Below are 17,565 nucleotides of genomic sequence, written 5' to 3' on the forward strand. Positions count from 1 at the left end.
GGCGTCTGCGTCTCAATTGATAATGATAATGATTCTGATGATGATAATACAGGAACTGAGATTATTGGATTATAACAAAATCTAAACCATGATTTAGTATGTCCATTTCTTTTAAAACAACACACAAGACAGTTCCTGCAAACATAACCAAGCACATAATCATTTAAAAGCATTGACTAATCTAGAAAATATTCAACTAACAAAATACTTTTTACATTAAATATATTTTAGCAAAACACATCCACCATTGAAATAACTAATTCCACCTTGAACAAGCATACTTTCTATGGTTCGACAAATGCGCCTAATTTTCCACAACCTTCAGTGCAAGTTTCGGGTTCGTAGCTAGTTAGCCAACACTATCTACTGATAGACAGATAGCGCTACTAGTAGGCTGTGTAGTGTAGACAGTGTGTGGTTGTATAGTGTATAGTGTATCGGTATACACTAGCGACAGTGTGGATATGAGTGCAAGTGATCTTCTCTGGAAGTAAAATAGTGAACGTTGATATGGCGTAAGTTAATTTTTGTTTTAATTAAATTTCAGCCATTGGAAAAAGGTATAACCACCCCAATGCAAAATTAAGAAGAAAACCTATTTCTTCACAAAATAACAATGTTTCTTAGTCTCAAAGGTTAAAAACTTTGTCAAGAACAGTTTTCGTAAAGTAATTAGTATATGTTATTAATTTGGTCGTTTACGTTTTATGTTATCTATTTAAGATTGTCATATAAGCCTTTTCATCAAACTAAAATTTGTATATGTCTAATAAACTGTTAAATACTCACATTTGTTCAAGTCTTAGACTTATGCTTAGATAGGGACTATTTAAACTGTTTTATAAAAAGGTCCCAGGTTTAAATCCCACCAATAGAAAACAAAGTTCAGACACACAACTATCAGGGAATGAGAATATTATAGCAAATATCCCCTATCGGGAAGAATGTATTTTGTATACAAAAACTCCTTCCATAGAAAATTTTATTTTTTCTTCAATTATTTTGATAACAACTTCACCGTACTGGAAGCCGTATAAACTGGTCTGAAGCGTCCAAAGAGAATTTTTTTTAATAACTGTCTCATATAAATCTTCAAAAAAATATTCACATTCAAACTTTGTAGTTTAATATGCAATATACTACAAGAAAAAAACCTAAACTAAACAATATTTTAAAACAAATAATCTGGTGAAACTGGTTGTGAAAAACAACTTATAAACTGTAATTTGATATTTTGATAAAATATATTTATAGATGCTCAATTTCAAACTGTGATTCATTTTATGACCAATTGACCAACCTATTACAACGCTAAGTACATACAACTTTGAATACTATTAAACAACATATAATAAATTATTCAATTATAAAGGTTGCATTCGCCCTTTGTATAATAAACCTTGCTTTTAATCAATAACATTGGACGGAACACAACTATTCACATTTCGTTTGTAAATTAAAATGTTTTCCAAACAAGAATAATTTCTGGCAGAAAACACCTGCGCACTTATAAACTGTCAGATGAAAGTGTCGATTGAAATTGCTGTACTTTATCTTTCAAACGAATATTACGGTGGAAGCATTTTTTCCAGTACATTACTTTCACCTGAGTTGTAATTTTACACGTCCGAAACTTAAAACATCAAATAACAATTGTTTTTTTAACAGCCGACACGATAATCATCATAATTTGTATTTAGATCGTTGTAAGAAAATATATCTACAGTACAATTTTAACAGTAAGTCTACATTTTCCATATTTACCCGTGTATTCGTGGTGGTGTACACGAATTTCGATACTTGCCATTGAAAACGTTCAATTTGAAATCAAAATATTTAAGTAATAATAAATTAATCATGTGTTGGTATTTTATGGATCAGCTGGTACAGAAACAATAGTGACACTAGCAACAGAGCCCGTTGTGGTTAAATACAACGGTCTCTAGGAAAATAATGGTTATGAAATGCATACAACGCTTTACTACAGATTAAGGAAATAACTTTATAAATATGAGCTTAACAAAATAAACAAAATTTAACCACAAATGCAAATGATTAACAACAACATGTAAACAAAGAAAAATCTAAGAAATAACAATACAACACTGTTAAATTATAACCACATGTTTCATTATGATCATATGATGAATACCCATTACTACCATAAATCTTTCATTAATTATTTGCAAATCTAAAAGGATGAACCTTTCCATTGACCTATTAATTAATCAAATCGGTCCAGTAGAACTGTAGATTTAGTTTTACAAAGTTTAACAAAACTGTCTCTAATTCAGTATTTTTTACAACTATAAATTTGGAGGCTGTTTAGCTTTTTTGATAATAAATTTTACATGGTGAGGAAATTGACCAAAGTGGAAGTTGATATTTTGAATGCGAATAAAATGTTCTACAAATTTTACTATTACGTATTAATTTATTAAAAATACTCATCAATCGCAGCATAAAGTTTGCTACAAATATATTTAACTTTAAAATAGAAATTAGTTATAAACAACTGATTTGCCTTATTGATTTGCCTTGATTTTTTATATTGCAATGTTTGAAAAACAATACCAATTAATTAAAACACTTAATTTCACTTTTCCTATTATGTCAACGATACACAAGTACTTGCTGTAACCAATTACTGGGCAATAGAATAAACACGGTATCAGCAAACTTACACAACTTTCTCCTATTAGCTTCCGAACAACATTATCATGGGAAAATGGGATTAACCATGGTATTTCATAGGGAAAGTAAAAAAAGTTGGAATAATTTTTGAAAAACGATTTTGATAGCATTGGTGGGTTGTTCCATTTCGTTTAAAGTGAAAAGGACCATCACTAACTAAATTGTAATACATTTTCTTTTTGCTCTTTTGGTCAAAATCGGATTTTCGGTTAATTTATGGCTTTTAAAGGAAAAAAACACCTATTAAAAAAAAATATAAAAAAACATCTGGGGGTACAACGGATTAGTACCTAAATTCATATTAATCAAAATCACCCCAGATATATAGTCGGTAGCTCTGTACACATCCACACACTCATAGACGCACACAATCACAGCTATCGTGCTTAAAAACCACCTTTTTGAGTTCAGAGGAGCCCAAAAAATATGATATTTAGTTAATTATGATGAAGCAATATTTCCCCCAAAAACTCAAAACTCGAAATATTTGACGAAACAATAATTTTATCTCTTTATACACCATGTGTATGGGTAAAAGTAAAAACGTGATGGAGGAACATTTGGCTGACATAAACGAACTTAAACATAGTAGGATATGTATACACGTTGAAATAGTCTCAGGATTTACCTGGGTTTGTTTTCAACAAATATTAGATTGTTTTGGGAAAATAACAAATTGTAAAATCAATTTCCCTACAAGACTAACGAAAATCGAGCATTAATTTGTAAACCCCAATGGTCTCCAGACATGCAGTATTCTTATCTGATTCTGATTGGTCATTTGACTAATCACTTTGACAAATAATCTTGTATTACTCATAGTGTCGGATTTATTATGGTTACACAACTATACAATGAATTAGTTAGTGACTCTTTGAATATCATAGAGAAATTTGAGAAGTAAAGTTTTATCATAGACAAAAAGAATTAAATATAGACTTTCAGCCGTGCTGCTGTTACCATAGATACCATAGGTTCTGGCGCACACCGCTGGCAGCGCCGTGTAGCTACGTAGCGCGTAAGCCGTAACGACATGGCACCCCCCGCAGTGTGCGCCAGAACCTAAAAAATCCTATGGTAACCGCAGCATGGCTGATGGTCTATTTTATTTTTTTTTTGTTTATGGTATGAGATTAATAATATCCATAGAAACCTAAGAAAACATATTGTAAACATAGAAATTGTAATTTTGACTTTATATTACTGCTACAGATAGTTATCAGTATCTATGAGTTTTACAAACTATTAAAAGTTTGGAGTAATAACCTAAATCAAAATATGAACATTGATAGTTGTGTCCTTCTCTTCAAGCATAAAAAATAAATAATAACCAACATCCTATAAAATTGCTTCCAACCTTAGCTAGAACTACCACCACGATGCTAAAGTTGAGCTAAAGTTCTCGCCTGGCAAAAGAATAGCAGCGCTTTTTGAGGTCAAGTAGCGCAGCTATATTAGCTCCGTTTCGTTTAATCCTTTGCGGATCAGTATAAGGGATTTTCCACTCGATTAATTACTCATATTATCAAACTTTCATATTATGACCAGTAAATTAAAATAAATATTCTTTAAAACAAGTGATCAACATACTGCAGCAAAACAGCTGTTTTATACATGCAATGCTGATCTTAATTAGCTCTTTTCTCCCTTGGTAGTAAAAATGTTGTTTAGTCCTTAGGGAGTAAAAGTCAGCTGTTATTGTAATTTTTGATTGTAAGCATTTTTTTATTGTAAGCAATTGCTTGTATCGAAAAAAATCTATAGATTGTTTTAATCAGTTGCAGCTTATTGTTACATTGTTGTCTAAAGTGTTATGAAATATGATTTGTCTCATTACATGGGTATAATGTGCACTGACACAAACATTTTTATTTATTTTTTTTTTTTTAACAAGTATTTATTCACAATCTATTCTATACTAGAATAATAAGTAAATTTGATAACCATTTTAACATGGGTTAGTTACACTCCATCAAGTGCACTAACATACAAAACTTTTAAAAAGTTCAACTAAAAACGATTTGGAAGGTCTATTGGATTAACTCTTTTGAGCCTATATGTAGCTTCACTATTGTCGAGGAGGTTAACTGCCAGGAAATTTGGATGGGTTTCTAATTTTCTTTGGTATTTTTCACTTCAATAGACGATATGATTAAATCACTTACTAAACAGCTGATTGTTTGCATTAGTGAAATAGTATGTTGGAAGTCATTTGAGATGCTCTTTTTACATGAACAGCTAAATATTAAAAAATAATAATACAAATAAGAGTTTGACAAAATCTGGAACAAAGTTACTGGACATAAAAAATAACACATTATTCAGTGATATAATACGGTATCATTTCAGGAGAATGACCCGCTAGGAGTTAGAAGAAAATCTTAATGTACATAAAATAAAAGGTCTTTGTTTAGTGTTTACATGTAAAAAATATTTGTTAGATGCATTTCATTACATCCAATTCATTTCACCAACATGTACAATGCTGGTCAAGAAGTTGCAAATTTTTACTCAAAAGTCAATTTAATATTTTGCCTAGCGCAACTGGGGATTTTCCCTAAACAAAATTTTCACCCCGAATTGTCATTATGCCCCAAAACCGTGGGAACATGCAACTGTCCTCTTAGCTCCAGAATGTTTTATGTATGAAGCTACAATCTACTCAACTTAGTCATGAATTTACATGGAGAAAATTGAAACCTTTGTCTCCCTCGTGGCATCTCATCTACTAACTGGTAGTTTTGTAGTTTAATTCTAGATTCAGTGAGGGAAAAACTTATTTTTACCATATTTCTAGAACATTAGAAAGAAAATATTTACCAAAGAATTCAAGACTAACATTTTGCTAAAAAAAAGAGTTGTGTTCATTATTTGATTTTGGAACCTACAGTAGTTTTATTATAGAGAGTTTTTGGTTTTGTTTTCGGTTACAACCAATTTTGGTTTCAAAGGAAGAGGGGTTTCAACAATTTAATATTCAACAAATTTTTATTTGCTGCAGAATTCGAGGGATTATTTCTAGCTTAAACAATTTTTGTGACTGTAAACACTGTTTTGGATCGATAACTTCAGCATTGATAATTGCAGGAAAATATATATTGCTATAAAATGATTTATTAGGTAAAGAAGGAGTCCTAAAAACTGACAACGTAGGGAAGAATATTTCTTCATATTACTTTAACATCCCAGTAATTCTCAAATTTACTTTATGAATAAGATTTAGAATAAACTTGTAAACTCAATCCAGAGTAGCTTAAAAACTCAATGATAATGGTATTATCTAACTTTTTACAGGACTGGTGGGGCAAAGACTCAAAATGGGGTCGTCCCAGGCGCCAAACTCAAGAACGGAGGAGTTTCAATTTCCGAAAAGGAGAAAGAACATCTGAAATATGCAGAGAGTAAACCAGTTAGCCAATGGAGGCGAGCTCTTCCACAGGTAAATAATTGAACCATCCCTTTTACAATACCGTAAAATAATAAAAAAATTGTTTTCATAAGAAAATTTCTCTATTTTCCATGTAATCTTAGAACAGAAATCCAGTTATCAAATTATATCCCAATTAAGACAATGGCATATTTTAGTCTAAAATGAATGTAGGCTGAACAACAGTGGAAAAAGACCCAAGGTGTGCAGTGTGTTGTTTTTTTAACAATGGAATGAGATGACTTGTGTTACTTTAATAATGACTGAGAAAATCTGTTTGGAGAAATACAGTACCTACCATTTTTTGGGATTGACAGCTGGATACGTTTTGAATAATAAAAATGTAAGGAATTTCCTCAGAGTCAATCAGAAATGCTTTTATCGAATCTTAGTTTTTTTTTAAAAGGGTGTACAATCCTTTGCCAGGATCCGGGATAAGTAGTAAAACATGGATGCCATAGCTGCTAAATTGTATGTTAGATTAGATGATTGGCCTAGTAATGAAAAGTAATACTGAGAAAAGATGCAATTAAGTAAACTACATATATTAATCATAATATTTGTGCACTTTTCACCTAGTTCACTGACTAAGATCAGCTGATTAATGTCATCAGTCCAAAATTTGAACAGCTGGATGCAGTTCCGGAACCATCAATAATCTTTTGAATTGTTTTGAAGCAAACCAATAAACACTATAACAACCAGTGGGAGTTCTAGAACCTTGTTATGGGGGGGGGCTAACAGGGTGTTCCCCTCCAGGAAGAGGGCCTGGAGGCCTCCCCCATGAAATTTGCTATGTTTATATATAATGGCAAATCAAAAGTAATTATTATCATTAATAATGCAATCTGCTAAATGCACCCCTCTTCCATTTTTATTGAAATGCTGACAAAAGCAACAAAGCCAAGATTGCTGGGGCCAGGATTGTTAATAAAGGTTCACGAAGAAGGCTGGGTGTAAATGAAAAGCTTTAAATACTGGTTTAAACATTTTATAACTATTACTGGGAAATATTGTTTTGAAGAAATCCCTTATCTACTAGATCAAGTACATGCCACAGGGAAGAAAGGAACAGATTAAACATCCCATGGTACAATTAAGTGGTGTCCAGCACTATATAGTCACTGGTGTCTAGAGGCAAAGTCCAACACTGCCCCTCTCACCATCATGTACTACAACGCTTAAGGTGGAGGAAGACCCTGTGCGCTGTGCGATAGGAATTTCCACACAGTGCTTGTCGCTCTAGCTTTTAGATGCTCGTCCACAACATACCAGAGCTGAAAGCTCACAGTCATCACGAGCAAGTTTCCTCTAGACCTTACTTATCTGTGGTACAGTACACTCAAAAACCACTGTACAGGTTGTAGTTTTACTTGTCTTATATGAATGTACCCCTTTGTTTCAGTACCTTGCTGCATTTGCTAAAAACCTCCTTCTCCTAGACCTTGGCATGGTGATCGCCTTCCCCACCATAGTTATTCCTCCTCTGCTGCATTCTAAGGAGGGGCTCAAATTCACAATGTCGCAAGCATCGTGGTTTGGTGAGTTTTTCCACTCTTAAGACTATACTTTATGCTGGTGAAATAATATTCCTGTCACAGAAAACCTACATACCAAGCAAATTTCCATTTGTCTGATTGGGTTTTTACTCAAATTTTTCTTCGACTTGTTGGATATGTTCACCATTTAAATAACTACCTATATATTTTACAACTATTTGAATACAAAATATAACGAGTTTTAGGAACAAAATGTCTGATCAGGTTTATGAATGATGATAGTGTACTAATATTGAAACCAATGCACAATTCTAATCCTAGTTTATTAGGAATGGTGTTGGAAGAAACCTATGATTTCCCATGTTAACAGTTACATAGTCAGTGGCAATGCTTGTTGGACTGGAAGCAGTTAAAGTATTGAATAATGTTGAGATGAGATTGGTTATCAAACAATCTTGTATTACGTAACAGACTTGTCTTGGCACCATGACATTGGATGGAGTGACAGATTGAAAACTTCAAATATTGTCAAGAACAATAGTTTTTGCTAAAGTAGTTCCAGACAAGTAATTTCTTATTATGAATGTGACACGTAAGGTGTGAAATGGAGTACTGTAGTATGACAATCAAAGTTGTCGAAGAATTTAACTCCTATGTTTAGCGAGCCATTGTTGATTCAATACATTCATCAACCATCCCATATGTACATGTACTTCCCATGTTATGTACATCCCATATGTAATAATGGTTCAGCTGTAGTTATTTTTGAAATTGAATTTATTACACAAAAAATTACATTATAAACAAACATTAAGAACACACAGTATTCATTATAGATTTATGTTATTCAGAAACTAAATTTTAACTCCATAAAAAGCCGTTCCTATAGTTTGGTTGTGCCAAATTTCATTGAAATTAGATAATTTTTACTTGGGTTATAGTGTTAACGGGCACCTATAGTATATGCATTTGAAAGGATCGTGTTTTTGGCCTCTGGGGACATTAAAAGAAAAAAGTAAATTGGCACCAGGTCCAGGTCTTAGCAAGAGACCGGTAATAACTTATTCTTTATAAACACGCTAAAACAACTACTATATTTGATTATTGTGCTTTCAATAAATGGTCCATGCCAAAGAAAATGCTGATCTTAGCCTGAAATCAAACTAAAGGCATCTCACACCCAGGCATTTATATTCAGCTTAAATTACACACCTCTAGGAGTTTTTTGTGTCTCTATGGCAGCTTCACACTGTTAGTGTAAGTGTAGAATGAAGAAAAATGATCGGTGGAGTTTTGGTACTGGCTGAGACCACAGAGTAGTAAGATACCTAGATGAAGAACAGAGGAAACTCACTCATGGCACAGCTGTGTACCTTTCATCTCTTGTATGTTGTGCTCAAAATATACTTGTGACGAGCAAAGGAAGAGCCTGAGCGGCTAGCGCTGTGCAGAAATTTCAATCGCACAGGGCTCAGGTCTTCCTCCACCGTGAGCGTTGCAGTACATGAGTCCGAGAGTAGCGGTGTTTGACTTTGTCCTAAACACCAGCGACTAGTGCTAGACATCACTTGTATCATTGAATATTCCCTCTACCTCACTTCTCTATTCTAAGAACAGCTTTTTGTTGGCCAGGATCATATATTAAAAGCCCTAAGAAAGGCTTTATGCACTCATCCTCAATTCATATTTGGGTAACAAAGTAACAAATACTGTATTTCCGAAGGATGATGGACATGTTTGCGTAGGCAGTATCGTGTACTTCTGTCAGCCGCTGGGCAGCCTCACAGCTGCGGTGACGCTCGACTACCTCGGCCGCAAAAGAGCCATGATCTTCCTCAACATCCCATTCTTTTGCTGCTGGGTGACCCTATACTACACACAGACGGTCACTATGTTGTTTGTGCTTAGCGGCATCATGGGACTGGGTAAGTAAATGAAAATTAATCCTTTCAATAGGCATAGTTTCTTTGAGGTTAGATATTTGCAACAGCGCACCAGAGAGTGCATATTAAAAAGGCTATAAACTGAAGGATTAAGTCTTGTATGGATGGATGGTATGACATATTCGTTACTGACTAGAACAGCTGGTTCATTAGCTAGGACTATTTTTTAAAGCCAAACTAGCAACCTGCGTCACTTCGTGACATACAAAACCGTGATATATTTGATATATAGTTGATATATAAGGGTGAAAACGAATATTTCTCATCCTAATAACACAAGTTATAAGAATACACAAGCTGTTTACACTAAATAATCAGCTGATTTAGTCAGATATGAACCTGGAATAAGTTAAGTCAAGGTTTAACTTGTAAACTCTACTTTGTAACCTTCAACTACTTTATTAGTCCTTGAGAGGATATTACCTTTGACTTTTAGATGATGAAGTACAAATACTACCCATATAGACCAGCTGTATCCAATTTCTTTTTACAATACACCAAAGTAGAATAACCACAGAAAAAGTGTGTGCTGTTTCAAGATGATATTTGCTCCCTTATATTTTGATACTATAGGATATTTGATGTTGCTTGAAAAAAAACTCTTGTTTAAAATAAAGTTTTTCTTTAATTTTTACTTAGTACAAAAATAATATACTCAAGAGACATCAAAATGCAATTCTGGAAGCTCAATTCAACTATTTTTTTTTATTGGTTACAGCTTTATGGGAATGAGAGATATACTTCTGTTAATAGATCAAGATATATTGATGGTAGTTTTATCAAATTTGTCAATATAACATGATACAATTCACAGGTATAGGGTCGATAGAAGCCTCAATACTAACGTATGTGGGGGAGATTAGTGAGCCCAAGTTGAGAGGAACGTTGACCTCGATGGCCGAGATCGCAGAGTACATGGGCTTCGTGTTCATGTTCTTCCTGGGGACGGTCACTGATTGGCGGACAAGCGCACTCATCAGCGCGTTGGTACCTGTCGTCAGCTGTCTATCCCTTCTACAGGTGAGATAATAACAGAAAGCGTAGATTCTTTTGACTATGACGTCACTGTTGAAGCCATAGCCAGTTTTTAGAATAAAAGTTAACGTAGTTGTATTTAGCTAAAATAATGCTTTGCTTTGTTATAGTTAAATGAGTGTAAATGATCAAATCGTAAAGTTTTGTAAATTTTCACTTTTTTTTACTTAAATCGGAAATTTTAGAATATTTACTGCATTATTGGGGTGATTTTTGATTTGTCATAATTATGAAAGAGATTATGTCTAAATGGCCCTAGAAATACTCTAGTTTGAACATTGCTATTGTTGAAGAATTGATTTACCAAATTATTGGATATTTTTGACAAAAATATGTTTTTCTACCCATAATGCATTTTGTTTTCTCTTTCCTCGTAAGGCTGTGCCCCTCTTTGCCCCCGAACTGATTGTTTAAGGTAATTGTCACAAAATTGTTCAACTTCTGATTTTTACCCAACACTTTTTCTCTGCAGATTCCAGAGACTCCCATCTGGCTGTTATCCAAGGGTAATTCCGAGGAGGCTTTGAAGGCTCTCTGCTGGTTACGAGGGTGGGTGACTCCTGATCAGGTACAAAACGAGTTTGACGAGATGGTGAGGTACAGCCTCGCCAGCAAAGTACTGACCAAAATGTCCAAGTGCGACTTGGAGCAACAAGCTTATGCCAATGAGGTAGACCTAACTGATGAGAAGTCTCCGAAAACTCATCCAACAGACACTAAAAGTGCAGACGGTTCAACCGAAGTTTCTGTAAGCTGCGAGCAAAAGAAAATGGATTTGAAAGCCCAACTGAACGACTTGACGATCGGTATGGAGAAGGAATCGATCGAGTCTTTGGTTGAACAGAAATTACCCTTCAGGGAGAGATTGAGGGACTTTTGTCGTCAAGAGATGATGATGCCGATGTTTTTGGTTTGTTCCTTCTTCTTCTTCACATACGGCTCTGGAATGCTCGCAATCAGACCTTACATGGTGCCAGTTTTCATGAACTTGGGGCTTATTATGGATCCTTATTTAGCAACAGTGAGTACCTTGCAATTCTAAAAGTGTAAGAATATCTCAGTTCAAATGCTCACAATGTAAATTATTTAATTATTGACTGTTAACATTGATGGTTAACTATGACCAACCATTTATTCTTGTATTTGGGCATCGTCTAGGTAAGTGCAGAAACTTTAGGAGTAGGTTTTGTGGGTCAAAATACTAATATAATCAAGTATAACGTGTTTTCCAAATACTTCTTGTTAATTAAAGAGATATCCACAATTTTATTTGTTTCTAATTAAGGTTTATATCAGATACTATAACAGAAGCACATATCTTTATGAAATTTAGTACAATTTAAGGTAGCATAAAAATTATTCATGGAATATAATTTTTTGTATAAAAATTGTGTCTGTTTTAATGTCTTTACTAAAAAATATGCTTGAATGTATACGAAAAAGGCAAAAACAACTTTTATTTAGCATTTACATTTTCCTATCCAACTACATCAAGTACAGCAAAAGATCATATCCTTAAATATAATACGTGAAGGCGATTTCTACGAAACACTACTCCTCCGTTAATAATGGACGGATTTTTACAACCGATATGTCAAAATTAAGTATTTTTTGTGTAGACGCCCCCTTTCACCAATTCCTGTAATATAAGTCTCCGGGCTTTGCACCTCAGGCCATCGAAATCCCAATGTATTTCTTATGAAGAAACGATTTTGTTTTCATAAACAAACGAATAATTTGTATTTTACAGTATTACATCTGTTCATAGTGAACACATGATACACACAAGGGCATTTGTTTTCAGAGTGAGCTTATTTTAAGTTTTGATAACTGGAGTGGAGTGATTGATTACATTCTCTAAATTATGACTGTTATTCGTTTTTAAGGGCCCGTAATAATTTGCAATTGCTCGATTTCGAGCAACAGGTGCACTAGTAACTAATAAATAGCTGAGAAATCACAATTTTTTGTTTGAAAAGAAAAGCCTGAAGACTACCCTCATTGCACTAACTAATATTGTAATGAACATTAAAACTATCATGTAATCCATGATCATGATGATGAGTGGGACGGTGGCATCGTCCTGTAATCCAGCTACTAGGAGGTCACGAATTGTGGGTATTTATAGGCATGGACTGTGGATGTGATACTTCCTGGTGTGGATGATGATGGTGTGGTCCGCTCTATTGAGTACTATGACTATCCGCAGTACTATCCTGAAAATTAGACCAATTCGTTAATACCAAGGCAAAAATGTGGTGCGGATTCCACTATAAACTGTAGGTCCCATAGTTGTCATTAGGTGTATGGGCTATTAATTAACAGCTGTGTCTAAGGAATATGTCAGCCTTAGTCACTAACAAGACTGCAAGATCGCGCCACTCATCCTACAATCATCTCTCCATTCATACTTGGCTTAAAATACTTACGTTGTATGATCACAATTTAAATGAAAAGTATGACAATGATAAATCTAGCCATGTTAATATTTAACAGAGTATGTCATGTAAACATTTTCTGCAGACAGTCTTCACGGCTATCGGGCTGGGTGGCTGTGTCCTGTGCACCGTCACTGTCCGTTTCATCGGCAAGCGACCCCTGGGTCTCATATCAGTTCTGGGCTGTGCCGTCAGCTGTCTCTCCCTCGGTACTTACGCACTGTACGTAGATGAGCTCGAAGGCCACAAACACGCGTGGATGCCGATGGTCATGATGGTCGCCCTCGCCTTCTTCACTGGGATCGGAATGGATCCATTGCCATGGATGTATCTCAGCGAAGTCTTTCCTTTCAGGTATGATTATTTTGGCGTTTCATTTAAAAGAAGTTAACTCTTATGTCTATATGTTGATATGCTAACATGTGTAATTCTTCCCAGGTATGGTTCCTTTACTTCCCTTTGACTCAACTCACATTTGGAACCCTAACAATATTGTCTCTAATATTACCGTACAAATAAAACGATGTGATATCGTGGCTTTTCTAAAAATCTATGTCAGTCAACATTTATATATATCAGGACCACTTTAATAAATTGGCCCAAGTGCAGGGGCGCAAGGGGTTTTATATTTGTTGGGGGTGTAAGAAAGAGGAAAATTCTTCCTCAAGGAGGAGGGGGCACAATTATATCTAGGACCATGGCGTATCACTTACAAAAGTGGGCTTGTATTTTTTCCTTACTTTTTACAGATAATAATATGTATGCATTGATCAATTTTTAAAATTTGTTTACAAATAGACAAAAGTCTTTATAAAAACCACAGTATTACATTGTTTAACTTATTATATTTATATATAAAATACCCCCGCCGCAGCAAACCTGCAGACTAAGCGAATTTCCATTTCCCTGAATGGATTTACACTAAAATGTCTCCTTAAAATTATCACATTTTTATTCCCTATTTAAATAGAATCAGTTTAAAACATACTTAGGTTTGCTGCAACAGGGAGGGTAAAAGTGTTTTTTATGTAAAATGTTAATAGTTGGTAAGAAATAAAAACATTTTCCAAATTTGGGCAAAATATGTTTATAAACAAGCAAACTACAACAGTTTACTTATTCTCCATAAGAATAACATGGGAATTTTAAATTTACAATTTTTTGGAATTTTCTCCGTAACCATTAGGCGCATTATAACGCTTCAATATACTAAATTATTTGTTTTTTTAAGCTCTACAAAATAGTTTCAAAAGAAATTGCAAAATTTTATGTTTTTTGGGTCAAAAATGGGATAAACCCATTTTTTCCCCATAAAAGCCCCCATAAACCCCCGTTCCCATGGTCCGATCATGCTGGTTCGCGAACTCGTTCGAATAAACGTAGGTTTACACGTTTGTACCAAATTTCATCAAAATCGGATCATTTTTGCTCGAGTTATCGCGCTAACGGACACATATATATATATATATATATATATGAATTTGAACGGATGGTGTTTTTGACCTCTAGGGACCTCAAAACGAAAAAAAAAATCGGTCCCGGGTCCAGGTCTTACCGTGAGTACTACGGTAATAGCTTATTCCCTATATGGGAAATTCGCTAAAAATATTCCTCGTGCTATTGGGCTCCCAGCAAATGTGAGTTCTGTTGAACGACAGTAAAGGAAACAGCAGCTGCAAATTCTAATGTGGACCAAAGTCAGCTTAGGGTACAGGTCCAATCCTGACACAGCCATGTGTTAACTTGTTCATTACTATAGGATCTTTTTAGTATATCAATAATAGTAACAGTTAAACAATTAACGAATCCACAAGTATTTACAGCTGCTAGGTTATTTAATTTTCACAAGCTCGCTGGCCTTACAAGCTTACTACTGCATTTTATGTTTCTAGGAGAAACATCCGGTTTTGCAAAGTAAAACAAGTAAAAAAAAATAATAAAAAGAGTATTGACTACATAATCTGTAAGGTGTTACCAAAGAGAGGAAACACTCAGTTACCTAAGTGGTGTCTAGGGCAAAGTCCAACACCGCACCTTCAACATCAAGTACTAACGATCAGGGTGAAGAAAGACCATGTGTGATAGGAATTTCCACACGGTTCTGGCCACTCTGACTCTTTTTTGCTCGTCATAACTATATTTCTGGCACAACATACCAGATGAAAGCGCACGGTCGTTCCTTAATCTTTGTATCCTTCGTACCTCTGCTACTAATCCTTCTCCGTGGTGTTGCTAATCCAAATATAGCTGCTTCAGGTAATTTTAAGACTGTTTTATCTCATTTCTCGTGTTCTGTTTAGAGGGCGCAGTATGGCGTGTGGTGTAGCAGCCGGTATTTCCTACGTCTTCGGCTTCATCGCAACAAAAACGTTTCTTGTGTTGGAGAAGACGTTAACTCTGTCCGGAGTGTTCTATCTATACGGAAGCTTTAGTGTTGTTGGGTTCATCTTCTTCTACTTCTACCTTCCCGAGACCGAAGGAAGGACAATGCAGGACATTGAGGAGAGTTACAAGAAAAAGAGGAAAAGTGATAGATAGTTTTTGGAAAAATTATATTTGTACATATTTTAAATGATTCTACAAGAAAAACTATTTTAGCGAAATGTAATGTGTTAGGGAACTCATTTTACTCATTTGTGGCATTAGTTTTCCAATACAATCAATTAATGTCTTAAACTCTGTCCACAAAATTTTAGTGGTCTGAGGTGAAGCGGTTCCAGCCCATCCACTTCACCCTAACTATGAAACAACCACATAAATTTCTTAAACTGAGTATAACGGACTATAATGTTTTGTCCAACCAAAATACTGTAGTATGAAAGTTGTAGTGTAGTAGTGCAGTAACCTTTGTTAGGTTACTGTAGGAAAAGATATTTTGTGTTAAAAATATTTAATTTTTTATTCAGCTTTACCAACATTATTATTTGGAATAATCTCAGGTAATTTTATTATCAATCTATCTTTCAAAATGTTATTTGAATGTTTTATAGGCAATTTCTTTACAGCGAGATAGTAGTATGTATGTTTTAATTTTACCATTAGTTGCTATGGATTATGTAAATATTTGTTTTCGAATAGATAAGGTTCAGCTGTTAATTTTGTAATATTTGAATGATTAAATTTTAGAAAAAAAAAATAATTTTGTTTATCAAACCTGAACTTAACCAACAAAAAACTCATGTCAGCTGTTTATTTTTTTCTTGCAAAGTATTTTATTAATAACTGTTACCCGGCAACCGGGGGCTGTTACCGGGGGGGGGGGGGGGGTCCGTTTGACCTCAAAAACATCAATAAAACTATTGATTGCCGTACCGGATTGGGTGGCATTTCGAGTGGCTTTTCATCGTTACTTCGAAGAACAACATTGGACTTAATAAGCTGTCAGCTCTAAGAGAGTATTAAAATAAAAGATTACTATCTACAGTTTGAGGCGTATATGCCAATTTTTCTTTGAACAGGGCTGGTTGCAAATTGGTGTCAAATCTGTTACAAAATCACACTTAAAAGTATAAACAATGTTTTTTTTTTACCAGTGTACATTAAATTAAAGTGTACATTTTGTTCTTCTGATGTATCCCCACATTTTTATATTAAAAATCTTGTAATTTGTATTTGTTCGCTCACCCTTTTATAGGCCTGTGCTATTGGCTCTATTCATGGAAAAGATCTTTTTTATAAAAAATTGGGGGAAAATAAAGTCAAATGAATTATGCACTTGGATATAAAACTACCCTATTCGCAAAATACCACAACAATTAGTATTGGACTGTTCTAATTGTGTATCACAACTTTTTGTTGCTGTTTTTTTTCTTCAAATTAGCTGATTTCATCATAAATTCAAACAAAAAGTTCATAGTGCTGCACCCTGTTTGGTAAACTGTAGTAATAATAGAGATCGATGTATAACCTTGTGAATATATAATGCTATTGAACATAATCATAGACAAAAATAATTAAATAATAAATATTTAATTCTTTTTGTCTATGACATCATAGAACCAAAACCAACTTGTTTAACTAAAACAGCTATTAGGGTTCATTAATTCCTTTTAAATATTAAAAATCATAAGTTTAACATGGGAAACTCCAGAGCCACTGGGGCGGGAGTACGAAAGTCAGATCAGAATAAAAACTACTTAGATTACCAAATTTCAGTCTTCTAGGTAAGTAGGAAGTAGGAGAATTAGTGATGAGTGAGTCAGTCAGTGAGGGCTTTGCCTTTTATAGGTATAGATTATCATCAATCTGACACGGTTTCTCTAGCTTGTAGACAACCCTTATGGGGGACAAACATGGGACAACGTTCATGGGTTAGCAGTGAAAGTTTAACCTTGATAATTTATTGGGAAAGTCACAAAAAAATGTAATTACTTATAAACTGTAACTCAAAACGAAAAAGTAAACAATCCCGGGTCTAGGTCTTACCATGAGACGTACGGTAGCTTATTCCCTATATGGGAAATTCACCAAAATAATTGTGTAGTCCATTTTAATTAAAATTAGCTAATGTATAGTTGTAATCAAAAACA

General features: G+C 34.3%; 1 protein-coding gene across 1 annotated transcript; it reads left to right on the top strand.

The window, feature by feature from the left end:
* The first annotated feature begins 414 nt into the window (after window positions 1–414).
* On the top strand, window positions 415–16,125 carry LOC128992618 (facilitated trehalose transporter Tret1-like). Its single transcript, XM_054416284.1, has 8 exons — window positions 415–515; window positions 5,989–6,133; window positions 7,527–7,662; window positions 9,366–9,545; window positions 10,378–10,583; window positions 11,071–11,619; window positions 13,122–13,390; window positions 15,337–16,125. Exons 1-8 carry the CDS (start codon window positions 511–513, stop codon window positions 15,572–15,574), a joined length of 1,728 nt encoding a protein of 575 aa, XP_054272259.1. The 5' UTR covers window positions 415–510; the 3' UTR covers window positions 15,575–16,125.
* The last annotated feature ends 1,440 nt before the right edge of the window (window positions 16,126–17,565 follow it).

The sequence above is a fragment of the Macrosteles quadrilineatus genome, unplaced genomic scaffold, assembly GCF_028750875.1.
Source record: "Macrosteles quadrilineatus isolate MER2022 unplaced genomic scaffold, UCM_ALF_1.0 Scaffold_4__1_contigs__length_99947679, whole genome shotgun sequence".
NCBI lineage: Eukaryota > Metazoa > Arthropoda > Insecta > Hemiptera > Cicadellidae > Macrosteles > Macrosteles quadrilineatus.

What these genes read in the sequence shown, in the direction of transcription:
- LOC128992618 (XM_054416284.1), top strand. An exon ending in GTCGCAAGCATCGTGGTTTG is followed by an intron (nt 7,663 to 9,365) that starts GTGAGTTTTTCC and finishes ATGTTTGCGTAG; the next exon opens with GCAGTATCGTGTACTTCTGT. An exon ending in TAGCGGCATCATGGGACTGG is followed by an intron (nt 9,546 to 10,377) that starts GTAAGTAAATGA and finishes TACAATTCACAG; the next exon opens with GTATAGGGTCGATAGAAGCC.